Source organism: Scheffersomyces xylosifermentans, assembly GCF_036884685.1.
Source record: "Scheffersomyces xylosifermentans strain CBS 12540 chromosome Unknown RJT20scaffold_2, whole genome shotgun sequence".
Classification (NCBI taxonomy): Eukaryota; Fungi; Ascomycota; class Pichiomycetes; order Serinales; family Debaryomycetaceae; genus Scheffersomyces; species Scheffersomyces xylosifermentans.
In genome coordinates, this window is record NW_027042940.1 from 741,192 (window position 1) to 769,025 (window position 27,834).

At 39.3% G+C, this 27,834-nt stretch overlaps 10 protein-coding genes across 10 annotated transcripts; 7 read left to right on the forward strand and 3 right to left on the reverse strand. All coding sequences in view use genetic code 12, as the record gives it.

Moving 5' to 3' along the window:
* The first annotated feature begins 672 nt into the window (after nt 1-672).
* CDC50 (aminophospholipid translocase regulatory protein) lies at nt 673-2,402 on the forward strand. The gene has a single exon (XM_064919418.1). It carries the CDS (start codon nt 930-932, stop codon nt 2,151-2,153), a length of 1,224 nt encoding a protein of 407 aa, XP_064775805.1. The 5' UTR covers nt 673-929; the 3' UTR covers nt 2,154-2,402.
* Nucleotides 2,403-3,195: 793 nt separating this feature from the next.
* Nucleotides 3,196-5,016, forward strand: POP2 (CCR4-NOT core DEDD family RNase subunit). The gene has a single exon (XM_064919420.1). It carries the CDS (start codon nt 3,414-3,416, stop codon nt 4,896-4,898), a length of 1,485 nt encoding a protein of 494 aa, XP_064775806.1. The 5' UTR covers nt 3,196-3,413; the 3' UTR covers nt 4,899-5,016.
* Nucleotides 5,017-5,031: 15 nt separating this feature from the next.
* Nucleotides 5,032-7,377, reverse strand: NOG2 (putative GTPase). The gene is made up of 2 exons (XM_064916528.1): nt 6,424-7,377; nt 5,032-5,938 (listed from the first exon to the last, which is right to left on the reverse strand). The coding sequence occupies exons 1-2, from the start codon at nt 7,231-7,233 to the stop codon at nt 5,135-5,137; spliced, it is 1,614 nt and encodes a 537-aa protein (XP_064775807.1). The 5' UTR covers nt 7,234-7,377; the 3' UTR covers nt 5,032-5,134.
* An 806-nt stretch (nt 7,378-8,183) lies between these two features.
* RJT20DRAFT_26122 (uncharacterized protein) lies at nt 8,184-11,153 on the forward strand. Its single transcript, XM_064919422.1, has one exon. It carries the CDS (start codon nt 8,334-8,336, stop codon nt 11,112-11,114), a length of 2,781 nt encoding a protein of 926 aa, XP_064775808.1. The 5' UTR covers nt 8,184-8,333; the 3' UTR covers nt 11,115-11,153.
* An 869-nt stretch (nt 11,154-12,022) lies between these two features.
* On the reverse strand, nt 12,023-12,922 carry RJT20DRAFT_2292 (uncharacterized protein; the record flags this gene model as incomplete). The annotated part of the gene is made up of 1 exon (XM_064919322.1): nt 12,023-12,922. One exon carries the CDS (start codon nt 12,920-12,922, stop codon nt 12,023-12,025), a length of 900 nt encoding a protein of 299 aa, XP_064775809.1.
* A 2,863-nt stretch (nt 12,923-15,785) lies between these two features.
* On the forward strand, nt 15,786-18,227 carry RJT20DRAFT_92378 (LicD family-domain-containing protein; the record flags this gene model as incomplete). Its single annotated transcript, XM_064921430.1, has 1 exon — nt 15,786-18,227. The coding sequence occupies one exon, from the start codon at nt 15,786-15,788 to the stop codon at nt 18,225-18,227; it is 2,442 nt and encodes an 813-aa protein (XP_064775810.1).
* A 1,343-nt stretch (nt 18,228-19,570) lies between these two features.
* On the forward strand, nt 19,571-21,316 carry RJT20DRAFT_144284 (uncharacterized protein; the record flags this gene model as incomplete). Its single annotated transcript, XM_064918722.1, has 2 exons — nt 19,571-19,634; nt 19,674-21,316. The coding sequence occupies 2 exons, from the start codon at nt 19,571-19,573 to the stop codon at nt 21,314-21,316; spliced, it is 1,707 nt and encodes a 568-aa protein (XP_064775811.1).
* A 1,361-nt stretch (nt 21,317-22,677) lies between these two features.
* Nucleotides 22,678-24,914, forward strand: HGT10 (glucose-inactivated glycerol proton symporter). Its single transcript, XM_064919421.1, has one exon. It carries the CDS (start codon nt 23,146-23,148, stop codon nt 24,829-24,831), a length of 1,686 nt encoding a protein of 561 aa, XP_064775812.1. The 5' UTR covers nt 22,678-23,145; the 3' UTR covers nt 24,832-24,914.
* A 622-nt stretch (nt 24,915-25,536) lies between these two features.
* Nucleotides 25,537-26,042, forward strand: RJT20DRAFT_125585 (thioredoxin-like protein). The gene has a single exon (XM_064916529.1). It carries the CDS (start codon nt 25,567-25,569, stop codon nt 25,903-25,905), a length of 339 nt encoding a protein of 112 aa, XP_064775813.1. The 5' UTR covers nt 25,537-25,566; the 3' UTR covers nt 25,906-26,042.
* SHM2 (glycine hydroxymethyltransferase) lies at nt 26,043-27,770 on the reverse strand. Its single transcript, XM_064916530.1, has one exon. It carries the CDS (start codon nt 27,622-27,624, stop codon nt 26,212-26,214), a length of 1,413 nt encoding a protein of 470 aa, XP_064775814.1. The 5' UTR covers nt 27,625-27,770; the 3' UTR covers nt 26,043-26,211.
* Between the last annotated feature and the right edge of the window lie 64 nt (nt 27,771-27,834).

Here is a 27,834-nt window from a genome sequence, read left to right on the forward strand (position 1 = left end):
AGGATAGAATAAAATCGGAGTATCCAAGGACTTCGTAACGTTTAGTTGTGTTTTTAAGTCAGTGATATAAGTCTCAGACCAAAGACCGTTTATAGTCGCTAGCTGTCCTCACGACGATGTAGCAAATTACACATTTTTTATGACGTTATTGATTTCTTTGTAAATTCGAAATGAAGTTGCAAAAAAATTATTACCAGAAGCCTTTCGAATAAATGTTAAATAATTTGTCTAAGCCTCCAGCAGTAAGATATTTTTCACCCATCGACGTAATACAGCACAAGTACAGTGATTCTTGAGTAAAGTAACACCGTCATGTATATAACAACTTCATATATAAAACTTTCTAGTAGTATTAACTATCTAATATTAGATACAACAGAACGCAGAAGACTAATACACTACTATGTAAATTTAATTGTACTTAACACTATGCTGGCTACGCAGACTCGCACACTACGCACACTACACTCTACGACAATACAAATTCGCACTAAAACAACATTGGAACCAAGTAACTTACTAGCCCATTAACGTACTACCCATTAATCTACGGACCCCAATGACCCAATAACCCACTTTTTTTGTATGAGACTAATTACTAAGAATTTTTTTCAAGGGTTATATCTTTATTCCAAACCAATAAAACGAAACAGAGAGAGAAAACAGAAGGACATGACATTCTATGCTATACGCTAATTAAAGACTTTTTGCACCTTCCACCTTTTTGACACCATTCGCACGACCTTCGGTACAGCCTTTTTTCTTCTGATCGGATCAAACGCTTTTACGGTTTTTGTATAGTTAAAACGATAGTAAAGGAAGTAGTTACAAGTGAGAATTGGAGAAGAAGCAATTATTCCTAGTAGTGATATATACTCGTAGTGATATAATATCTCACAGAAAGTCGCCAGTCGCAAATTACAGAACTAATGAACTTCCTACGCCGGAGAAGAACGTCTGAAGAGGATGAAGACGACAACAATATAGAGGACGCTACCTCCAATATCCACAAATCAAGAAAACCACCAAACACAGCATTCAGACAACAGCGGTTGAAAGCATGGCAGCCGATTTTGACTCCCAGATCGGTGATTCCGTTTCTTTTTGTCCTTGCTGTGATTTTTGCTCCTTTGGGCATAGCCATTATCCACACAACCTACAACGTCCAGGTGTTATCAGTGGACTATTCACAATGCCACGATCTTGCAACAAATAAGTTCGAGTCGATCCCAACTAAGTACACAAGCTCACACTTCCATTCATCAAGTAAAGACATTGATTTCCAATGGAGATTGATCAACTCTACTACGGAAGGCTCTGACGACATCGTGCAGACATGCTACATCCACTTCAACCTTCCAGGTAACTTAAAACCACCACTTTTCTTATACTACAAGTTAACGAATTTCTTCCAGAACCACAGAAAATTTGTTGACTCGTACGACCTTGAGCAATTGAGAGGAAAAGCAGTGTCTGATGACTCCGTTACTGATGCCTGTAAGCCGTTAAAGCATGTTGGAGACAAACTCATCTACCCTTGTGGATTGATCGCTAATTCGTTCTTCAATGATACAATTCTGAGTCCTGTTCTCTTAAACGCCAAAAACAACGAGAACAACCAAACTTATGAGATGTCCGACCAATTAATTTCTTGGCCTTCCGATCGTGACCACAAGTTCAGAAAGACCACGTACAAACCAGAAGATGTTGTGCCACCTCCAAACTGGGCTAAAAGATACCCAGATGGATACACTGCAGAGAACATGCCTGATATTTCACAAGATTTCCATTTGCAGAATTGGATGAGAACTGCTGGTCTTCCTTCTTTTTTCAAATTGTATGGAAAGAACACTACCGACACCATGATTTCTGGAGAGTACGAAATATCAATTGAATTGAATTACCCCGTGACAATATTTGGCGGAACCAAGAGTATAGTGATAACAACCAATTCTATTTTTGGTGGCCGTAACATGAGTTTGGGGGTTATTTACGTTATAGTTGCAGTGATAGCGTTAGTTTTGGGTATTGCATTCTTGTTGCAGCACTTGATCAAGCCAAGAAGAATTGGAGACCACAACTACTTACAAGGAAATAGCTTTGGAGGGGATAATGCATCAGTAGGACCAACGAATTTTAGAGAGCAGTTGTGAGGGCTTTCATGAAAACCAAAGAATCAAAGTTCAACAAAAGAACAATTCGCATGCAAGGACTATCAAAGTTTTAGTTTTGCAATATGTAACATAGAATAATATATAAAAGAATTTCGTGAAAGAATTAGGATGTAATAGTATTTCATACTGTAAAGTTATTTTGAAGTGAGAAAAGGCTGGATACTCATACTGAGCAAAAGATTTGCAGCCTCACTCAGAAACTGGCTCTGGAACATCCACCGTCTCTCAGACTCCACACCAAATAAAATCCATCAAAAAGAGCAATTCGACTACTACAGCATCCAATAGTACTTTCTGAGTAATAGAAGCATCCACAGACCATAAAAATTTAGATATTGGACTCTTACTGCCGTTTTTAAACATCTAGTGTAAGCTTCCGCAGCTTCCTTACAATACAAATTCATACATTGCTATGCTCACCACATACTTAGTAAATTATGTCTCATACTTCGCAGTAAGCCTCCTCTAAAAGTCTCACTAACTTAACAAACACAGTAAAATCAGAGTAAAGTTCTCACTAGAGAAGAATTCACAGTATGCAATTCTTGAAAAGGAAAAGGTTTCACGAAGTAGTGGACATTCTCATGTTCGAAGTGTCTCAAAAGTCTACGCAAGTCTCCGAATTCCAAAATCTACGCAAATCTCCCAAGTCTCACACAGTAATAGTCTCACACAGTAATAGTCGCACTCACTCACACAGTCACTGATACACACCGATTCACTCACTCACTCTCACTAACTTAGCTCCTGCACACCACCCTCCCTCAAAATTTTCTCGTAACGAACGAAATCCTTTACAGTGAATGAGATTTGGCTAGCCGCTTTAACAGTGGAGGTCAAGTACCACGTCCTGTAACTGGATACACTTATCAGTAAGAATACCGCTCTTCTAGTAACTTCTCGTTTGCCATATCACATAGGACTGTCGTGTCTCCAGAAAGGACCGCCGCCGTGGATCAACCCTCAAGAATAACCGTACTGAAGTGAACAGTTAACTGTGAACAGTGAACAACAAGATAGCTCGAAGATTGAGAGAGACAGAATAAGCACATTGAATCGTACCTCCCATCACATTGCATTCAGCTCCATACTGGGTCATTTACTAATATACAAACCACCCAGTCACTTGTATTCTATCGTTCATTAGCTATCCACACTTTACTGGTCCAATATAGTCAACTAGATTAAGCTAAGATAGCTACTTGAAGTGAGAACACGCACAGAAGAATAAAGCTATTCATGAACGTCAACCCCCATCTCCAATACCTCCAACTGCACCAGTTGCAACAACAGGGCCAGCAGCCTATGGCTGCAACAGGCCTGTCGCCACAGATTCTGCAGTTACAATTGCAACAACATCAGTTACAAAGACAACAGCTCTTGAACCATCATTTACAACAGCAGCAGCAACAGCAGCAGCAACAGCAACAACAACACCAACAGCCTCTTGGTACACCTAGCGCGCAAAATGTCACAACAAATCCGCTTCTAGCAGCTTTGAATGGTGGTGCTGGTGGATCTGGTGGCGGACCTCAACAAGCCAACGGAAGTGTTCCTGGTGGACAGCAAAATCCTGTCTTGCAATTGCAGTTACAACAGCATCAACAACAGCAGAAGCAACAGCAACAACAACAACAGCATCCTCAACAGCATTCACTTCAATTTCAACAACAATTGCAGCAAGCCCATCAAATCCAACAACAACAGCAACTTCCCACTCAAACTATTCATACACAGGTTCCTTTGATCAAAGAGGTATGGACGCATAACTTGGAAAATGAGTTCCATACTTTACGTACCTTTATTAACGACAAAACCCTGAAAGTATTTATTGCCATCCATGAAGAAATCCCTGGAATTGTAGCTAGACCAGTGGGAAGTTTCAAGTCGTCCCTGGATTACCACTTCCAAACCCTCAGGTCTAATTCCGACCTCTTAAACTTGATCCAATTGTCATTCTGTGTGACCAAGATTAAAAACAACGAGATTCTGCTGAGTATTATTTGGCAGTTTAACTTCTTGTATGACCTTACGAAAGAAATGTTTAACGAAGAGCACTTGACCATGTTGCTGCAACTGTCGCAAATCAACTTTCAATTACACATGACTCAAGGTATCCCCCATTTTTCATTTGCTGAACTATTGATAGAATCAGGCTTGCTCTTGGACAGCTCTATCAACTGGATTAGTTACCATGCTGGATATGACCTAGGTTTCTTTGTGAGCTTGCTCATCAACGACAGTCTCCCTGTGGATGAGAAAGATTTCTACTGGTGGTGCTCCAAATATTTCCCCAACTTCTATGACTTAAAATACATCGGCAGTCAGGTTTTGAATACTCCTAACGGAGAAGACGCCGCAAAGGCTTCCAATAACAAGCCATCGATCGAGTACTTAGCCGAAGAGTTGCATTTGCTTCCCATCTCCCCTGCAATCCGTCAACACTTTGCTGCATCCATGACATCGCATTTCCCAGGGCATCAACAGCAGATGACCTCAACATTACACGCATATTTGTCAATGGAGTGCTTCAAAGAGCTCTTGAGACAGTCTTCTTTTGACCTTTCCTCGCTTTCAAGATTCAAGGGGTACATCTGGGGTTTGGGTAACTTGAACGGTAACAGCATTGATGAGCAATTCATTGTGAACGGTGCCATTCCGCAACCATCTACCCCTAGTGGGAGCTCCAAAAGTGGCGTTGTCCACTTTGGAAGACCACTTTAGACGCTGGGTTGATAGAGTAATTGTATTTCTATACTTTATTTTCATTGTATTCTAGATATTTTTTACATGGTAATTAATATAATCGTAATATCACTTTATTTTAGAGTCTGTAGTTCGCTTACAACATTCTAAAGTGTCTTAACCCGATTTGTATTGTACAAAGACGTATAATGCTATTTATGCTACCCTGAAAAGAATACTCTAATATACAGAAATGAAATATGATATTACTGACCTCAAGCACTCGACTCTTCTTTGGCCTCTTCGCTCGATACTTCGGTTACTTCTTCCTTTGATTCCTCTTCTTCCTCTTGAACCTTGGCTTTCTTATTGGCCTTGTCTTCCCTCTCAGCTCTCTTTCTCTTGTATCCAGCCTTATTATCCGTGCCAGTTCTCTCCTCTTCATCCTTTGGAGGTTGCACGAACCACGGAATCTTTCCTCTGTTGAAGTCATTCAACACTTGCTTCGCTACACCGCTTTCATCCGGCTCACCTCCCTTTAATAATCTGCCGTGCTTTCTAGCTATGAGTTCGATGAACTCAATACTTGCATCTTCCAATAATGATTCATCCTCCTCAAATTTGGCCCACCCCTTGATTTCGTAAGTTCTTTCCAAATGCTTACGTTCACATTTTTGCAACATGTCTGGAATATATTGTTCTGGATTGGAGACGTGCTCGACTCTGACAACACCTCTGAAAAGAATGTCAGACTCAGTATCCTTCAGTGAAGGAGGCACGATACCAGGACAATCGATCAAGAAAATCTTCTTCATCAAGGTAATATATTGCCACACCTTTGTCTCACCAGGAACAGGAGCAACGGTACACACCTTCTTCCTACGCAAAGTATTGATAATGGATGACTTACCAGTATTTGGGTAACCAATAAAACCAACCGAAATCTGCTTACGGTCGGAATGCAAAGAAGAGAACTGTCTCAATAATTGAATTAAAGAACCCTTACCAAAGGAGTTGGTAATGGATGCATGGAATGCCAAAGTTGGGTAAGATTTTGATAAGTGCTTCACCCAAGCAGCCTGTTAATGTTAGTAAACGACTCGATATTCATAGGTGAAAAACAAATGATGACGAGACTTCGAAGAATTGAAATGAGAAATAATGCGCTCAAATAGATGTCGGTTTCTAGACTACGAAACTAATCATGAGAAGTGAAGACATGCCTCGAAAAGTTTCAACTCAATAAGATCCCGATACTTCTCTAAGCTGCCAGTCAATACGACCAGCAAATGTGAACAGATCCTCAACCAAAACGGAAGAAGAACCAGCAAGCTGGGAACACGGGCGAGAAGCATTATTCTTCCAAAGACGTAACAGGTAACAATGTGGATAGAGATTAACCGAGGTTGATCTAGAGTATCACCCTGACAAAAGGCTTTGGTAGTTGAAGAGATTAGAAGAAAAAAAACAGCAATGAAATCGCCAAATCTTAGTTTTAAATAGGTAATGAAAAAAATTGAAGTCTCATATCACATCTGCTTTTGTTAGTAGTTTTAATACGTACTGCAACCCAGGTTGGGACTAAATCACACTTGTTCAACACATAGATCAAGTGCTTGTGAGGACAATCATCTCTAATATATTTCTCGACGGACTCACAACGAGTTCCTAATGGATCCCTGGCATCCAAAACGTGTATGACAACATCAGACGAATCAATAACCTTGTATAACTCGTTCCAAATTCTCTTGGATTGACCTTTGTGGAAGATAGCTTCTTTGGCCTCTTGTGTGAAATCTTCTTTGTCAAGAAATGAACCACCCATCAATCCTAAAGTAGAGTCAAGCTCTTGCTTTTCTTGGAAAGCTGTAGCATCCGTAGCAGTCAGCTCAGCCAACTCTTCCAAACTGGAGGCAGCCACTCTTGGCTTTTTACGTTGTTGTTTAGGACCGAATGTGGATTCATAAGTTTCGGTCTCCACAATCTTGGCTGTTGGAGATTCAGTTTGGTCCTTTTCGTCCAACAAGGACATTGGAAGTTTGTTTCTTCTCAACAAAACCTTGTATGAATCATGCTTCTTGTCTCCCATGGCTTCTCTGAAGTGGGTCAAGGCATCTTGGGCAATAACTCTAGTGTTTCCAAACCACTTTCTGTTGGGATCAACACGGGCATTGGGAGTATCGGTGCTCTGCAAAGCAGCTGCTCTGACAATCTCACCTTGAGCATTTCTAACTGCTCTACCGGTCTTGTACATCTTCAAGTGGGTAACCTTCTTCGCATCTCTGTAGAAATTCTCTCCCTTGACACGAAGATTACCATCTCTGGTATCATTCTGTCTGACTCTTCTGGACTTTTCTTTCTTCTGAGTACCCATGGTGAAGTTTTATATAGAGATTCGGAGTATGTAGAATCACAGTGGTTCGAATACTGGAAAAGAAGAACAAATCTAAGCAGACGGTAGAGAAAGTAAAAAAAACTAAAGAAAAATTTCTAAGGCATCTCAGTGAAGTATGGATCACGTGATTAGTGTTGAAATATATTTATTTGGTGTTGTATGCCGGCCGTAGATTTACCCTATGTGGTTGACCTTTATGGGTAAGGATAGAGATGACAGGAGAAGGTAGAAGTTGTAGCAGTTGGAAAAGTTGTGAGAGTTGGAGAAGTTGGGAAAAAGGGTAATTCAAACTAGAATCTGAAGTATTTTCCGAGAAGTTGTTCTTTTCTGTTGCTATACTTTTTTATGTGATTTTTATTTTTCATTGAGGTTATTACCTGTGAGGCTACTAACTATTGAGAGTTTATAATGAGTGATTTTTGTCCGATCAATGGATGAAAATTCATCTTTATTCTCCAAGTTAATAGCTCGGATCTTACTCACCATATCTTCAATGTACCATCTTTAATAGTATCAACAGACATATTATGAACTAACTTTTAAGCTTTTTACCTTTTCACCTTTTCACCTTTTCACCTTTTCACCTTTTCACCTTTTCACCTTTTAAGCTTTTTACCTTTTCACAGTTTTACCTTTTACGTTTTAACTTTTACCTTTCTACCTTTTCACCTTTTTACCTTTTCACCTTTTTACCTTTTGCCCTACCTCCCCCTCTCCAAAATCTGGTCTCAGATCGGGAACCCTAACAGGCACAAACATATCTCTCCCACAACAAACCTGCACTTTTCCCACCCGTTTCCCACCTTTTTGCACTTTATCTGTCATCTATCTCTCGAATTTCTATTTCTGTTCTCCAGCCTCTTCCTACGTATAAGCCAGAGTTTTGTATTATATTACATAATGTGGTAATAATAGAAGGTGGATTGAGTAGTGATGTGATTGCTATATATATAGTTCATTTGCTAGATTTGTCGATATTATTGCTCAAGTTTGAAGCTGGAGTTGTTGTTTCTTGTATTATTGTAGCCCATAGAGTTGTTACTTCTACTCAATTCGAAGACCAAATCTCGCACACCACAATGACCCAAGATCCTAATGATAATCAAGACTTCCTTGAGTCTTTGACCCCCACACAAGAGCACTTCCTCAAGAAGTACGTTCTAGAGAATCGATTGGCCCACGAGTTGCACATGTTTAATCTGCCAGAAATATGTGACTTGCTCGGACCACCATTCAAATCGAATAAGAAGGAAAATGGCTTCGATACCTTGCCATTGCTAGCATTCTACATGAACAATTTCATAACCAATTTTCCATTCATAGCCAACAATTCAGCAGAAGATCAAAAAGCATTCTGGCAAGATACAGTTCAGCCATTTTTGGAGAGTTTCAATCTGAAAAATATTAGTTCCTCGGAAGAACGCCAGGAACACGTAACAAAGAGGCGCCAAGTCAATAAGAAGCTTTTATCGGGGCTATTGCTTTTCTATAACTCAGTAGTGATCACTGATAAAGAATTGACATACTTAAATGAAAGCCATTATCAGCCCTCTGATACTGGGAAAATGGACAAATTCACCAACCATCTTACTGAGGAAACCTTATGCATAGATGACATGGAGAGACACGAGCTCAAAAAGTATTATAATGATTTGAGTCTTAACATCGTAGCTGTGCGGAGGCTTCTGCCAACAGAGCCCCATTTTGAGCCTCCAGCATCATCGTGGAATCCACTTCGATATGTGATGGCAGCGAAGCCAAAGGGCCCAAGGCATCATTATGAATTTGTGATTCAAGCAACGACAAGGACTGAAAATGAGAAAAATGGGTATTCATATGAATCACATTTTATACCAAGGCACTACCATGAATTTAAATCGCTAGAGCACGATCTCAAGAAAGCATTGCCGGGGTTAATGTCCACAGAAGTATCTTCCTTGCCACATAAAGTTAGTGATGACATCGGATACGCAGCGTCAGACGACCAATCTGAGGATTCATCATTGGCCTCAAGTGTGGCACCAATCAAGGTCAACAAATTAGAACGTGAAAAATTAAGATTATCATTGAGAGGTTACCTCAGAGCACTCAGCAAATATCCGGAAATTGTCCATTCCAAAATATTTCAAAACTTCGTTGATAACAAAAGTTTAAACTATGATAACCTTTCTCTCGAAGAAAGACTAGATCATGAGGTGAGGATTGAACATGAAACGAACATGTTAAAAACACAACTTGAATTTCAAAATCAGACATCAAAGGTAATCGTTCAGCTCTCTAAAGATTTTGAGGAGCTTAAGAAAAAGTTGATAATGAACCCCAAGACAGTTACCGAAATTTTTGAACAGATAGGCCAGTCACCAGACATAAAGAAGCAATCCTCCTTCTTGAAGACTTTGAACGAATGGTGCAAACTCGAGGCCTCCGCTACTTTGTATCAAATGTTTCTTGGCCAGGATAACTCAAATGACTGGTTGAATCGCTGCAGGAAGTTTCACAGACTTTTCCCCTATAACGTGGTCTATGGTATTTTAAAGTTCACTAATCCTGTAAAAATAGTATCCAGAGTGATTGACCTCTTGTTAGTCAATATCCCAACTCTCTCATTACCAACGTGGAGAAGTTCAGAGGAAGATGAAGAATTAAAGCAGGCTACGAAGAAGGCAGGGAGTCGAAATTTGCTTTCTATCATATTTATTATGCTATTGGACGAGAGTTTGAGTAATTATGAAAAAGAGTTACAACAGCTACGTGATGTTAAATTGGATCCTGGATTTGAGATCTTTTTAGAGAAGATTGAGTCCTATACTACTCAGCTGTATGAGACAGTTGCTGATATTAAACATGAATCATTAGAAAAATCTCAGGACCTTTTACTAACTATCCTTTCCTCGGATTTAATAAAACCTAAGCTTGCCACAACAGAAGAACACTTCAAATATCAAAAAATACTCAAGTCTTTCAGGGCCTATGAGCAGATAAATGAAGATAAAAACCTCAAGGAGGCAGAATTATATCTCAATTTAAAACAATTCTGGCAAATAGAAGTCCGCAAAAAGGATGCCGCTCTCTTCAAGCAGTTGTGGCAAGAACCTGAATTGACTAAACTTATCAAAAACTTCTTAACGATCTTTTACCAACCCATGATGAAAATATTCGCAAAAGCTGATGTCCATGTTGTTTTCAAGGATTTCCAGCGGTTTATGGATGATTTAATAGGGGAGTTGATTTCAATCAATAATAGAGAAATATACTACCTTAACTCCTTTGAAATCTTTGATCGTTTGAAATCTTTATTTGACAGGCATGATGCTGTATTGTGGAAATTTATCCATCAGATGTATGTTAAGGATGATGAGGAAATATTTAAAAAGTTAGTGTTGTGGATTGAAAGATTCCTAATTGCTTTGCGATTAAAATTTGTTGACGAAAAGTCTGTGAAATTAACACTTTCTTCAATAAACAAAGATATAGATAAGGATTTATTCCTTTTGCAATTAAACTCGAGAGCTGATAAGATCATACAAAGAAGAAAGTTCTTCAAGGAATACTTGTCAAGAAAAGCTCTTGTCGAGGATCACACAGCTCAAGCAAAGATTGACAATAGATGGGAGGAGGTTAACAATGAGTTGTACGGTGATTTCAATACTCAAGGTTTTGGAGTTGATTACGACGACATTGAGGAGTTTAACAATTTGAACGCAGAAGATGATTTGACCGATGACAGTCATGAGAGACAGTTGAAACAGAGACTTTACGATTTGGAAAATAGCGATAACTATGGTACTTCTGAATTGGATAAATTAGACGATTCTGTGAAGATACAATTAACAAATATGTTTAAAAAGCTTCAGTTATAGATTCTCTAATCAATAGTTATATACGTTTTAATGCTTGTTCCCAGTAATTGCTGCAGATTTGCTTAAATAACATACTCTTATAGTAGACTTGCTCGCATGATTCTTCCCAAAAGTCTCTTTATCTTGGAAGATTTCTCATTCTTGCTGTTCATGTTCATATCGAAGACCGGTTCTTGGCCTACTTCTTCGTGTGAAATCATACTATTATTCGATTTATAGAAGACGTATTGCTGTTCATGCATTGATGACACAGTATTCTGAGGAATGGAATTTCTTGCTACTCTTTGCAAACGATGAAGTGAATCAGGATCACTTCTAGACAACTTGGAATACTTATTATAGGCCATGGTGGATGCACATTCACGACCTTCTATCATTAAGTTAAGCGTTGACTCGAATGGTAGCTCTTCGTTTTGAGCATCGACGGCTTCTAGCAAAACTTGTGAAATAGATCTTATACTGTTATGATATTTCGGCATAATGGTGGTACTCCTTTTATGTGAGCATCTGAGTGTCTTGGAAGTGACATTTCTTGAAGTTCAATTGTTGACTCGAGATAAAGTACTTTCATATCCAATACAGCATAACAATAACGTGGGCCCAATTCTATTCCACCAAGCGGGTGCTTCTTTGGTATCATGCTAATTCTGCTATCATGGAGACGAATCATTTTCTGAACCCAAATTTTGCAATTCCAAGAGATGACTTCATTTCCTTGTTGATTCCATATATTTCAGAAATGGAAACAAGCAAATTTTGCAACTCTAAGAGATCTCTTTGCACTTTCTTGTTGATTTCTATTTCTCGGAAATGGAAACAAGTACTTTTGTAGCAAATTACATAGTTGCTAGCATAACAAAAGATTCAATGACAAAATAACGGGATGTACATTATTATTCTACTCTATTCTATGATAACTCACTCAAGAAGGATGTCCAAAGTACAGACTTTAATCCAAAAAATATTCCTGAATATGATTGGAGCCACTTCAGCCAGTTGACCATATAGAGCGTCAAGATGTTAATGCAGAGTAGTTCTCCTAAAAGCGCATATGCTATGTAGATTCCTATTGTTATCATGGAGAGCGTCCACGAATGAGACTCGTCTGCAAGAGAAGGATAATAGTTCTTGAGCACTTCAGCAAACTTGAATACCAAATTGTCTGTGTCAATTTCGAGTACCATTCCATTCTCATATCGTTGGGTTGTCAGAATCGAGCGGGCAAACCAATTATAGATGACAGTAGGTATAACTACTGAAAAGAGACTATCATTATCCTCATCTATGGAGTAGAACAAGTCAGCATTGTTTAGCACTATTTGCTTTTTTCTTTCTATTACTTCTGGAGAATTTCGGAGGACAAACAGAATTGCATCAAACAAGAAGTTTTCTGAAAAAGTCAATATATTGCTGAAAAAGAAGAAATTTCTTATCAAGGTTTGTAAATATACTCTAGCCCACATTATAAATGCTGTGAATCTAGCAACTTTGATTAAAACAAATGATATGGTTGTAAGTACACGATATAAGGCAAAACCAAAACTTCTCGGTCTATAATCTCTCCAAATCTGGCCGTATCTAAGACCTGGTAATGGTATATACCCAAGAACCCATACCCAGTAATAGTAGTTCTCATGCCTTACTTCTCTGTTGGGATTCCTGCTGACATTTCTGTTATCACCACTATCAAGTATAGCTTGCTGAAGTTGTACTCTTTCCACTTCCCGCGTGTGAAGATGCTCGAGAAGTCCAACATTCAAATTTTGGAAGATGTCAGCATGGTCTTGTTGTCCAACTTCGTGGTTCATAGTGAATTTACTGATATCACAGCAATAACTAGAGAAACTACTTAGCCTTTCTTAAATTTTGTAATCACGTACTACTTAAAAATGCGCATGTGCCTTATTGGCTGAAAGTGTTGATGTTATCTGAAAGCATTTGAAAATGTATCAATTGTGAAGTACTTTGATTGCATTGTATTAACTAACTTGTTACATAGATCCCAAGGATACCCTTTCACAGATACCCTTTCACAATCTGAGATGGGTTTTTAAAGTATAGTGTACATTTGTAGGAGAAGATTTATAGTCCATAGATAAGATATTCTTGGTCACGTGATTCAATATGCTATGCTTAAGTTACTTCATTGTAGTGCAATACAAACTTATACAGTGGTTTCCTAAACTCCGGAATTTTGGCATCAAATGAGATGGGGAACTCCGAAATTTTCTCAACTAGGACGCTAAGAGTGACTGGCAAAATCAGTTTGTAAGTAAGCTAGGGCAAGCCCTGTGAAGCGGCTATTACCAATACGTAATGGGTAAAAAGACGTTTACCCCACATATGACAAAGTTTAAAGTAATGATAACCACAAATAAGCTTGTCTTTAATAAGCCGCTTCTCCTAGTGAAGTTTGTTGTGTTTCCATTTATGTCGTAAAATCGTCACTAATATTTTGTGGTTTGTCAACTAAATCAAGATAAATACGGTACCAAATCGCAATGCCCAATTACCCACCCCTTTTCTTATTACTAGCCTCTTTTTCTGTTTTTTTTTGAAAATAGAGTCCCTTCTAAAGTACCCAGAATAATACATTTAGAACTGAGGTGTTTCAATATAAATTACGTCATCGCATAGTGTGGGCTCATGAGAGGTATGGTCATGGATTGAAGAAAACCTTTGAACCACTTGGTAGCCGTACATGGGCAGTAAAGTAGCTACATGCATCAGGCTATCTCCAGCCTTTTTCGGCCCATTTAAATATGACAACTGAGCACTTCTCTTTTAAGAAATGGACACAGAAACGTTGGAATAAATCTGGGCGTACATTAAGCTTTTCTTGCATTTCCTGTCAATGTAGTAGTCCCTATGGAAATAGTGAACTCTACGGTTGATGCATCCGTTATGGTATCTCTGAAGATAGTAGCCGAAGTACTGGTAGAAAATATGTAGGCAACTTGTAAACAGATAATCGTTGTGGCTATTGAATACACGTACCCTGCAACGGTCGACTTCTTATCTTTGCCACGCTATGACTGTTATTAATAAATGAACGGATGAAAAATAATATTCCCAATAAATCTGGCGTTGGGCCGGATTTGGAAAAATACCCTTTGGTTAGCCAAGGCCACACCACTTCCAGCAGAATCCGTTGTTTCCACTATAACGTTTCGGAACAAAGCCCAAGATTACGTACAATGATCCACAACGATACCCCTGCCGTTTAACCCTGGAATCCCAAATATGGGTTCATTGTTCTCTGTGGTAATATGCAATAAAAGTGCAACGATCGAGCTTCCATTATTTCAAATCATTTCATTATCTCAAATAATACTACTGCCAATCTGTAATAATATAGCATGGCGCGTTTAGCATTTACCCTGCAAAGAGAATTTAACATTGCTTGGAAATACACGCTCATTCAATACCACTTGGCACAAAAGGGCTTCATTCAGTAGACGAATCGATCGTGTCTACAGTAGAAAGCTAAGCATATTGAATTCTAGTAATAGCAATAGATCTTGTGAGCCTTATTTAGGGTTCAGCATAAATAAAGCGTCTCTCGTCCTGTGCCCTGTTGTCAGGCGCTCGGTCACTTGAAAGTAGCACTAGTAATGTAGATCGATGCGTCTGAAAACGGAGCAGACGTAACATGCTCAACTATCACAGAAATTTTCGCCATATACAGTTATGCATAGTCCGAAAATGACCATTTATCATAACTACTTTTATCTCAAAGTAATGCATTGTCTTGAATCCGTGCTGCAACAATGAGACAGCAGCAGGCTTACATTAATGTCTCGTGAGATTAAAAATTTTCCCACCTCTTTTTCAAGTGTGGTAATTCATCGTGTGGACTAAAGCTGGTGGTATTTTCTTCTTTGATTGGATACTGAGTTATTATTTCGAATTATTTTCTGGCGGCGAGAAAAAAAAGAAATTATAATCCTAGTGAACAATAGCGCCTTTGGGGAAGGTAACTGAGCAAGTGGATCTCATTATTATCTCAACTGCAAGGTTATAAAAGAAATATGTCTACCACCAAAGACATCAATTATTGACAACAATTCTAAGAATAGATCACTTCTGCAACATTGTTATGACCTGAGTTTCGTTTCATGTAGATGTACTCATTACCAACGTCACACGACTTGGCAAACACCATACAATAGGTTATAGCTGCCTTCTATATGGTCAAAACATCCCATATCCACGTGATGCAGTCAGGTACATGTACTACAATGAGCCTCTATTACCATCTTCTCTAAAAATAAAAAAATAAGTTTTGGAAAGTTTGTGATCTTTGTAATACACAGCGAAGAATTTAGTGTCCATCCTGTAGGAATTTGCGATTGATATATATAGATGGGACATTCTAACACATTCTGAAACTAGTTCTTTTGTAGACAAGTATTAGTAGGTAGTGGTGTTATTCTAATTAAGTCGTATTTCATCCAGCCAAGACTCAGTAATACCAGCTATACTCTCGCGGTTCCAAGATTGACACACAGCGGAGTCGTTTACATATTTGAAGTTTGTATGGCTTGTATGGCAAAAGGTTCGCTCATAATTCACACTTCGACCTTCAAAACACCATCTGTATTATATTAGACTTTGTACTTTACCCATTCATTCCTTTTCGTGGAGCCGTTATAGAACACAAACATCACCATGTCCCTAAAGCTAGCCAAAGCAGTGGTGGCTAGACATGTCGCAAGACAGGTACCCAGACCGGGTAGAGTGTTGATACTTGCCTTATTTTTATTCAACGCCGTATACTTTGCATTTTATAGACTTATTGACTCCGATGTTTCCAGTTTCAGTGTCAACTTCACAAACGAAAAATCAGTCATAGAATTATTGGGTTTCAATTCTAGCCACTCGGCTGAATTCAAAAAGGTGGTGAAATCCAAGTTCAGAAGAGTGGAGAAGGACAAAGATAGATTCTGGTTAGCCAATACTGAGCTTACAGAAGTCGACATTAAAGTTCCAGTGCAGAAGTTCCTCAAACTGTATGAAGGTGAGGATTCATGGTCAAATGTCAATGAATTATATTATGACCCAAGGTTCACACTTTCCATGTATTTGAACCAGATCAGAACAGAATATCTCAAGATGAAACCAGCTCAAATAAGACAACTCGATATTAACAATTTCAAGAATCCAATTAAGTTACCTTTCAACTGGGCTGATTGGATGGATGTCTCAATTTTGAACCTGGAATTGAAAAAACCACTTGATGAGAGAATTAATTGTGAATTTCTCCTGGAGAACACTAACAATAATCCAGACCCAAGTTATTTTTGTACCGATAACCAGGACTTTCCTGAGGAAAAAATTAAGCAGCTTGGTTTCAAACACAGAGAGCAGTTGCCAGGTGTTATCATTCATGGACACTCCTCTCATGATGACCGTAGCTACAGCGATATTCGTGTTTTTGAGGCCAGAGCTTACGCGTTAACTCACTTGCCCAAGCCTTACCGTGTGATCATATTGAACGGTGGCGAAAAGGGTGGAACATATGAGTTTGACGTGGATATGGAGAGTAACCAACGCTTACTTAACTCTCCATTCATTGACAACTACTTATCGAGCAACGGTATTGACGTCAAGCAAGTAACCAATGAGACAGTCTTGACTTTGAATCACTTAACCGAATTTCAGAAATTGAAACAAAATATCATTCCTAAATACTTGCCACCAACTGACGAGGGTTATAGAATGTATAAGTCCATTAGAAAGCAGAGTGATCCAACAGCTTCACGTGAATTGGAAATACCAGCTGAGTTGTTCAGCTACTCTCAGTCTATTATTGATGAGCAAATGGAGTTTTATAAGAGCAGACCAGCCGGCAGTCTTTCTATTCAGTACCAACTGTACTACAACTCTCTAATTGATTGCGCTCAACACACAGATACCGACGAACCAACTTACTTTAAAATGGCCACCATTCGTATCGATGATGAAAGAAACCGTGACAGGGAATGGGGCTGGCATTATGACTGGAGATTCTTCGATGGTGCATTGAACTACAAGAGAGAAGGTTGGACTAGAGATGACCTCAATCAGAGAACCAACATTATCTTGGACAGATTGTTGAGAAACTGGAATAGATTTGCCGAAGAAAAGGGTATCATAACCTGGATTATGCATGGTCCATTATTATCTTGGTACTGGGATGGATTAATGTTTCCATTTGATGTGGACATCGATATTCAGATGCCAGTTGTTGAGTTGGCTCGTTTAGCTAGAGACTATAACCAAACATTGGTTGTTGAGGACCCTACTGAAGGATACGGAAAATTTTTAATTGACGTTGGCACTTATATCCATAACCGTGGTATTTCTACCAAAGGAAACCACATTGACGCAAGATTTGTTGACGTTGATTCTGGAATCTATATTGACATCACAGCTGTCAGTAAATCCGCTGCAGTTCTCCCAGACGAATACGAGAAAAAATTCGCCTTGGCCCAAATTGAAAAGAAGCCTGAAGGCCAAGAGGCCGAGGTCGAAGTCTACAATGATCGTCGTAAGCACTTCTATAAATTAGACCAGTTATCTCCTTTGAAATACTCCATGATGGGAGGTGTACCAGTTTACATTCCTTCAACTATTCACGACAGATTGGTGTTCGAATACTCCAGAGGTTTGACAAGATACGAGTTCGGGGGATGGTATTTCATTAAAATGTTGAACTTATGGGTCAAGCTTGAAAACTTGGTACATGTTTTCGAAAACGAAGACATTTACGATGCTGAACTCCAGTATGACAAGCGTAAGATCTTAAACTGCGTCTTAAAGATGACTGAAGAAGATGTCATCAAATTATTGGACATCGACGAGGTTCTTGTTGAATATTACTTGACCAAGGACTTGACCGATTTACACCAGTTTGAGATGGAATTTCTCTTCGATGCTGAAGGAAAGGACTCTACTATTTTGAAGACTGACGAAGAACGTAGAAAGATTTATAACCAATTGACTGCCACATTCAAAATCACCAAGAAGCCATTAAGGAAATCCTTATACGACTTTTCCACCATTGAAAGATTAAAGCATGCACCAACATATAAACCTCCTGCTGTGCCTGATTTGCAAGTTCAGATGTAATTGCATCTCATGCCTTGTTTGTTCCATTAATACTTAAATATAACATTTAAGTTTTGCATTCTTGTACGGCATTGTCTTCATTTACGACTTCCCTACATTCATATTTCTAATTTACAAGCCAATTAATTTCTCATCATAGAGAGAACAACCTGGTTATTTAAATTACATTTCCATAATACATTTACATAATTAATACATTTAATGCTTAACAAATTTAACACATTGGATGATTAATAATTACATAATAAAATAGGGATGCATGTGGTCCAATATTACATCATCTGTGGGTTTCTTCAATAACATTAGGTGGAAACTAGTAGTGTTGCAGTTAAGAGAAGTATTTAGCCCGCGTGCCTTTTGGCTAGTTTGGAGTACAGCATTCGTGAATTGTCGGTGTCATTGCTAAATTTTCAGCGACTGTCAACCATACACCATATGCCAAAGAGAGAGGTGGGATCTAACGGTTCGTTTATGCAGTGATAAGACGTCGCCTAAGCAAAACAAAAAGTGAAGCCAAGTACACGAGGGTCTCCCGTCAGGAAAGTTTTAATGACGGTCAAATATACTTTTAGCAATGTGTCAGCTTTGGAACATGTATTTGGCACACTTTATGGTGAATATCTAGGTTCCTTCGGCTCGTTGCCGCATTGTTCTTGCTTCAATTATCCATCAACCAGCAATCTTTGAGCATACGCGAAGTCCTAAAAAAATGCCGTTTTATGCGTGTGCGTAGTGTAAAGATGCATATTAGTCCCACTGAAATACATACCACCATCGCATTATCCGGACTTGTGCTGTACGAAAAGGGGAGCAAACCAGATTGTTCTGAGCCCATTTCACGTTTTTTCGACTACTTTGCTCCAAACGAGAACGAACTTCCACATGCCAAGTAGCTAACCAGAAAAAACAAAACATTATACCTAAAAAAGTGTTGTATATACTGTATTGTATTGTATATACTATTTTGTATAGTATTGTATATACTACTAGTACAGTTCTACACACAGTCTCCATACCGGTTTCTCTCTATTCCTATACAACCATCAACAGGAATCATTGTCATACAGTCATACAGTATATTGCGTGTATATAACAGCAATCTCTCAATCTTTTCTCCTATTTTTCACCTCATAATATCAATGCAGGAACAATAGATTGGGCCGTTTCTTTTTTTGTTCATGTGGTTGGCCTGATTTATTGAGTCGGTTTTGGAAATATGTTTCAGATGTCCTTGTGGTCGGCTATCGTTTAACGTCAAGCTATAAGGATCAGCCAGGATATATCCAGGTTGGAGTAGAATCTAGTCAATTGCAAAGTGCAGCTAATAGCTGAAAGCGCTAAAAATGACCACAAAAGTAGAGCCGGATGGAGATGTGCTGCTTGACCAGCATCTCTCTCCCGAATCGGGTTTGAGAAAGAGATTCAGAAGACTTTCGGATCGTGGAGACTCCATAAGCACTGAAGAGTTACTTGTGGACAAGCTAGACAAGTTCGTAGCATCCATCGAGTCTCGTTTGGACAATTTCGAACAGTTCTTCAAGTTCAAGTCGGAAGAGACGGAGAAGGCCAAGGAACAGAACTTGTCAACAATGGTAGATACTGTTTCCAGGTCAAGAAGGGGCAGTACCGCAAGCATGTCTTCAATTAAGTCTTACTCTATTAGCAACTTGAGCTTGATTCACCAAAGACTCAGCGTGATCAAAGATTCCGTTTTAAGGACCTCGTTCACTAATTTGGAAATGTTGTACAAGACTTTGGACGATCAGTATAACTACTTATTCAGCTCAAACTTAGCGGACGATAGTGGCAGCGAAAAGGAGGAAACCGCTTCTTCGAACCGTAAGGAAGTCTTATCACGCAAAATCATAACTACAATTCAATACTTTGATGATAAACTTCTCCAAATAGATGATTTCATCAAGGACAATAAACCAGAAGGAAAAGTTGACTACGACCTTGACTCTTCATTGCTTCAATTGAGATTTTTCAACTTCAACAAGGCATTGAAGTCAGCAGAAACGAGATATTTGCATTACTATGAAATGCCTTTAAGTTGGAGAGAAAATAAATATATTATTCATGGCTATCGATTTTCATTACATCACTCGAGCATGTTGAAGTCTATTTTCCATTTCAACCATAATGAAACTATGAATATTTGGACTCACATCTTTGGCTTTTTCTTGATCTCATATTTGGCATTATGGCACTTCCCAAGTACAGATGTCTACAAAGTGAACTCGTTCCATGATAATCTCGCGGTGTATGTCTTTTTCGCAGCTGCTATTAAATGTCTCGTTAGTTCTATAACTTGGCACACTTACTCTTGTTTTGCCCATTTACCTATCCGTTCCACTTGTGCTTGTGTTGACTATACTGGAATTACTGTGTTGATCACCTGCTCCATTATCGTTGCCGAATATTGCTCTTTGTACAACTATCCAAAGTTGTTGGCTACGTACATTACTTTCTCTTCGATTTGTGGAATGACTGGGTTCATTTTCAACTGGTCGCCATATTTCGATAAGCCAGAGTGCAGATCTATTAGAATTGGCTTCTTTATGGGCTTGGCCTTCTTGGGTGCAACTGCTGGTTTGTGTATGGCCTACTATGAAGGTGTCTCGTACGCCTTTTGGTTCTTTATTCCTCTCGTCTACAAGAGTTTCCTGTGGTACTGGTTGGGAGTCATTTTCTATGGAGGGTTAATTCCTGAAAGATGGAGATATGATGTGATTATCGAACAAAACTCTACTTGTAATCACCATTACGATAGTAGAGACGTATTCATGGACAATGTAGAGAAGAGTGGAATAGAGGAAATGGAGGTGATAGAAGAGGAAATGGACTTGGTTGAGGAAAAGCACCTTCCCGATGACGAAGAGGAATCAAGATTCAAAGAGATTATTTCAGAACACTTCCCAAAGAACCCAACAATGACTCCATATAGTCGTGATTTCCTTTCATTGTGGTGGGTCGACTACTTTTTAGCCAGTCATAATATTTGGCACATCTGTGTCGTATTGGGAATAGTGGGTCACTATTTTAGTGTGTTAGACATGTTTAGAAACATTGATAGAGTTTTAGTTTAGTGAACAAGGTTAGGTTAGGAATTTGATTCATTTAAGGTACCCTCAATAGAATGATGGAGTAATGTAGCATTGCACATTTTATTATTGAAGGTTAGAGGTGGAGCTGACTAATTGCACATATACAATGGGTATGTAAGATGAGCGGATTCTTGTAACATTTTAGTAAGACCACGATTGCAGCAGTCTTTGTTATCGCTCAATCCATCTGGAAACAATATGCACGAATTGTACCTTTATATTATCTGCATTCGTGCCACGAAAGCCTGACGTCATGTCATCGAATACCCCCGTATTATGGTGACTACTACTTTCTTTTTCTTGGAAAGGAACGAATGAAACATGTTTTAAATACAGCAATCGATACTACACCCCAATCCCCCAATTCAGTGCCAAGCGGATAATCATCGGACCTCGCGCTGAGAAGAACCCCTCTATACTACCCCCCTTTCATTATTTGACGTATTGGGCTTTCCCTTTTGGGAAAAATAGACAAGGCTGCTATTGGAAACTGGGCTTGACCTCAGCCTTATGACAGGAGTTAGAGCTTGAGACCGTTGTCAACCCGGAGAGCTAGGTTTCATAGGAAAATTGTACTATTGTAGACGACACGGAATTAGGAACACTGGTTTTAATTCAAGGAGACGCCATATCTCACTTCCACATCTATCTACAGAATTTTTTGTGACCTATTGTGTTATTTGAACACTGGTGTATTGCCTAATCTTAAAATATTTCAAAAATTCACTACAGTACATGTTCAGCCATTTGTGTACGATTATATCATGCTTGCAGATGGGTGAAGTATTATTCCGAGGGGGAGGAACGGTTAGGAGCGTTTGGGGTATAACTACCTTCGACTGTTTAGTCCATTGACCTCCTCGTGAAAGAGCCATCACTACTGTTTCATTTCACGCGGTGAATATCTTCTCCACTTACTCAAAACTTAAATGAGGTGGTGCAAGAAATTGAAATAATACCAATTGCGCTGCAAGGATGTGGGTCCCTGACAAAAGGAAAAAAATTCGGGATAAGGCTGGCTCGTTAAGAAATAAAAATTACTCCCCCACTATTATTATTTGTCAGGGTTTTGGGTTTAATTCATGGGTAAAATTTTGAATATTAGTATTCTATTTCCGTCAGAGGGAAGTTTAGGCGACATTAAAGAAAATTTTTCATTTTTTGATGCATGATACTTAAGGTTTACGGCGCTCTATATTGTAAATTCTGAGTCTCTCTCATATAAGATTATTAAAGCCTCTCAGAAGCTGTGGGGAAATGAGGACCAACCGATAATCCTTTCCCGCTTAACTATCAAGCTATAGTGTTACCCCTTGGCCTAAATCAAATGATACTTCTACAAGCCAAATAGAGTATACTTACTTCCAAACTTGGAAGCTGTTCGGCAAGCTAAGAAAAAGTACATGTTTTGTCCTTGGGACAAGGTCGGAATATCCGTACATATTGATAGTGCGAAACTCGGTCCAGAATACGTCATACTGCACCATACATGCCGGATAAAAAATAATAATAATAATAATAATAATAATAGCACAGACAGAAATGTTATAGCAATACTCTACGTGGAGTACTGAAATACCAAATGGCGGGGCCAATATACACAGTAAGTTGTCAACAAAGCAATATAAATAAGATGGCTAATCCTCCTACAACAAAGATATGAGAGTCTCCAATCTAGTATCTTTTTCGTACAGGTTATTTTGCACAAATACCATTTGAAATTAGAGTTAATAATATTAAAGGTAGTTGAAACGCCCGTTTAATTATTTATACAATTCGCAGTTCATACACATACATAATATCACAATAAAATGGGATACTTAGACTTCCTCAAAGCCAGAACTAATACTGGTGGCTTCAGGGGAAAGAAATTAAGAGCTGCAATTACCATTGTTTCAGTCACTGGTTTCTCTCTCTTCGGATATGATCAAGGTTTAATGTCTGGATTAATCACGGGAGCTCAATTTAACCAGGAATTTCCCGCTACAAAGAACAGTGGTACCATTAGAGGTGCTGTTACATCTTGTTACGAATTAGGTTGTTTCTTCGGTGCTTTATTCGCATTATTTAGAGGTGAGAAGATTGGAAGAAGGCCGTTAATTATCGCAGGTTCGTTTATCATTATAATTGGTACCATTATTTCAGTGACTCCATTCGCTCCTCATTGGCCCTTAGGTCAATTCGTCATTGGTAGAGTGATTACAGGTATTGGTAATGGTTTGAATACTGCTACTATTCCAGTGTGGCAATCTGAAATGTCTCGTGCTGAAAACAGAGGTAGATTAGTTACCATGGAGGGTGCTGTTGTTGCCGTCGGTACATTTATTGCTTACTGGTTAGATTATGGTTTGTCTCATGTGGATACTTCAATCCAATGGAGATTACCAGTTGCCTTTCAAATCATTTTTGCACTCTTTTTATTCTTCGGTATTTTACAATTGCCAGACTCCCCTAGATGGTTAATCTCGCGTGGTAGAAATACGGAGGCTATTGTAGTTTTATCTGCATTAAAAGATTTGCCAGCAGATGATCGTGAAGTTCATGAAGAGGCAACTGTCATTACTGAGGCTGTCGAAAAATTTTCCAGTGTACAAGTTGGTTTCAGAGACTTATTCACAGGAGGAAAGACTCAACATTTCCAAAGAATGATTGTCGGTTCTTCTACTCAGTTTTTCCAACAATTTACTGGATGTAATGCTGCTATTTACTATTCTACCGTCTTATTTGAGGAGACCATTGGTTTGGACAGAGAATTGTCCTTGCTTTTGGGAGGTGTTTTCGCTACAGTTTATGCCTTGGCCACTATTCCATCGTTCTTCTTGATTGATACGTTTGGACGTAGAAACTTATTCTTAGTTGGTGCCCTCGGTCAAGCTGTCTCTTTCACAATCACTTTCGCTTGTTTAATCAACAATACTACACAGAATGCTAAGGGTGCTGCAGTCGGTTTGTTCTTGTTCATTACTTTCTTCGCTTTCACAATTTTGCCATTGCCATGGGTATACCCTCCAGAAATCAATCCTTTGAGAACAAGAACTATCGCTTCCGCTGTTTCCACTTGTACCAACTGGCTTACTAATTTTGCAGTTGTTATGTTTACACCTGTTTTCATTGACCATGCTAGATGGGGTACTTACCTCTTTTTTGCCCTTATGAACTACGCTTTCATTCCAGTCATCTTTTTCTTCTATCCAGAAACTGCTGGAAGATCCTTGGAAGAAATCGATATTATTTTCGCCAAGGCTTACGTCGATGGTAGACAGCCATGGAGAGTTGCAGCTACTATGCCTAAGTTGTCATACCACGATATTGAAGATGAGTCCCAAAGATTGGGCTTACATGATGACTTTGAAAAAGAAGAAGTCGAAGTCAAGGAGAATGTATCTACTTCATCTCTTTCAGGCCATGAAGGTGGTGATGGACTAATCGGTGACGGAAATGGTAATGCCACCAACCAAGGTAGATCCGATTACGCTGATAAACCAAAGGAAGTTTAGAAGTTTAGACTTACAACGAACGAAATATTTATTCTCCTAATTAGATTTAATAATAATATATTAGTATATCCAAGTTCAAATTGTAAATTTGTAATGAAGCAAAGCATCATTCGGAATGCATGCTACCTTAAAAGTTGTTAGCCGGCGCGCATGTTGCAACTAATTGCATCATCAGAAGTAAGAATGGTATTGACGAAAGACGGCAACCCCGCACAAGCGTTACTTAAGCCAATTGGAGCAGAGAGATGCTGTGGCGGACAGATTTCACTTAAACCTTACTTCTCGAGAACTTACAGGAAGGTATTGCAGGAAGTAAGTTTAGCCAATGCGGATTTTTTTAGGTGCAAACCGCCTTTTGCAACCAAAACTTCCTTTGTGAGACCCGTATTGAATATTTCCTTAGCTTGATTATTTATTCCCTCTCCAGACTGTCATACATATTCCAATTTACAGACTTTACTCTCCAGCTTATACATGTACCATTATATACAAACTGTCTCTGTGAGTGACAAAACGGAGAACTGGCCAGTAATTCTTTCAAGCGGCGCATCTCCAAAGATGCACTAAAAAATAGTTACATGTCAAATTTGTCATCTATTGTGTCGCACTAGCATTTATGACATTATAGCCACAGTTGACACCACAAAACGATCTTTGGCCATAAATGACAAATGCATTTTTCATATTGAACGAAATGATTTTACTTATTTACTTCTTTTTTCCAGTAAGTACAATATGGCATCCCAAGAGTATCTTAAGAAAGCACAAGAGTTGATCAAAGCCAACCCATACCTCCAATTATCCAAGTCATGGTGTCCTGACTGTCACTATACCTACAGGGTATGGGACAAGTACAATGTGAGAGACAAGGTGCACATCATTGAGTTGGACAAATTTGCTGATCAGGACGAGGCAACCAAGTTGGAGGCTGCTTTCACCGAAATCTCGGGTAGAAAGTGGGTTCCCACTATTTTCTTCAACGGAAAGCGTTTAGGTACTGAAGAGGATTTGAAAAAATGGAAAGCCGATGGCTCTTTGGACAAGATTTTCAGAGACGCTAAGTTGATTCAATAAAGGAGGTACTATTCTAGTAGAAAGCGTAATTTAATATCATGTTATTACAAGTATAAGGTAAAAGAATGTGTAGCCATAGATTTTATACTGCCATGAGTTGAAATATGAGAGGTTTCCCATTGGTCATCTTCTATTAGTATTTTATATATCCCATGTATTGTTATTTAATTTATAAAAGGTGGTATATACCGTATAGTTGAAGTGCTATACCATAGGTAATATTGCATATGTCATGTAGACTATGTATGAAATGAAGCATTTTCTTTGTTTATTAGATTAGATTATCGTGAATCAACGTAAAACAGTTTAAACAGACAATGGGAATTCACCAGCCCATTGGGAGATTTCAGCCTTGACAGCCTTCAATTTCTCGTCGTCACCGTTCAATACGGCGGCCTTGAAGTCTTTCAACTTGTTGGCTTCCTTTGGCAAGGAGGCTTGAAGTTCCTTAGCGTAGTTAACAGCGAAGTCAATGTAAGAGACAATTCTCTTGAAGTCTTCCTCACCCAAACCTCTGGTGGTCATGGCTGGAGCACCAATTCTGACACCACCTGGAACTAAAGCAGACTTATCACCTGGAATGGAGTTCTTGTTTAAAGCAATGTTGACCTTTTCACAGACAGTCTCCACTCTAGCACCGTCAATACCCTTGTCCTTCAAGGAAACTAAAACCATATGGGAGTCAGTACCGTGGGAGACCAATTGGTAGCCCTTAGCAAGGAATTCTAATTCCAAGACCTTGGCGTTCTTCAAGACTTGTTCTTGGTACTCCTTGAACTCTGGAGTGGCAGCCTGCTTCAAGGCGGTGGCCAAAGCAGTGATAGTGTGGTTGTGTGGACCACCTTGGTGACCTGGGAAGACAGAGAAGTTGATTGGGTTCTCCAAGTCGTAAAGAATCTCTTGACCAGTCTTTGGGTTAACAGATCTGACACCTCTTCTGAAGAAGATCATGGCACCTCTTGGACCTCTCAAGGACTTGTGAGTGGTGGTGGTGACAATGTCAGCGTATTGGAATGGAGATGGGATAACACCAGCGGCGACCAAACCAGAAATGTGGGCCATGTCGACAACGAGGTAAGCACCAACCTTGTCAGCGATTTCTCTCATTCTCTTGTAGTCGATTAATCTACAGTAAGCAGAGGTACCGGCAACCAAAACCTTTGGTCTGAAAAGGACAGCGGTCTTCTCCAACATGTCGTAGTCAATTAAACCAGTTTCCAAGTCAACTCTGTATGGCATGGTCTCGAAGTAAGTGGAGACAGCAGAAATCTTTCTAGAGTCAGTTTGGTAACCGTGGGACAAGTGACCACCATGTGGCAAGTCCAAACCCATCAATCTCTCGTGAGGCTTCATGATAGCCTGGTAGACTTGCAAGTTAGCTGGAGAACCAGAAAGAGTTTGGACATTGACACCCCACTTGTCTGGAGTGACGTTGAAGGCGTGCAAAGCTCTGTCTTGACACAAGGTCTCGATTCTGTCGATGTGCTCGTTACCACCGTAGTATCTGGCACCTGGGTAACCCTCAGAGTACTTGTTACACATTGGAGTTCCCAAAGCATCGAAAACAGCGGTGGTGGTGAAGTTTTCCGAGGCGATGAGGACAATGGAATGTCTTTGTCTGTCGATTTCGTCCTTGATGATTTGGTCGACTTCAGGATCGGTGTCAGCCAAGTGGCCGGAGACCAATTGTTTGTGGGACTCAGATAAGGCGTATGGCATTGTGCAATATGTTGGCTTGTGCGGATGTATCAATCGATATGTAATTGACTACTCTGTCTCTTACTCCAGAAAGAAACACATGAGGAGATCTCAAACTATTTTTATACCGTCATCATTGGCTTGACTCCAAGCACTCATTCGAAAATTGGAGAAGTGAAAAAAAACGCCCGAGTCAGCGCGCGTTTATCAGTGATACGTCGGAGTCAGGAA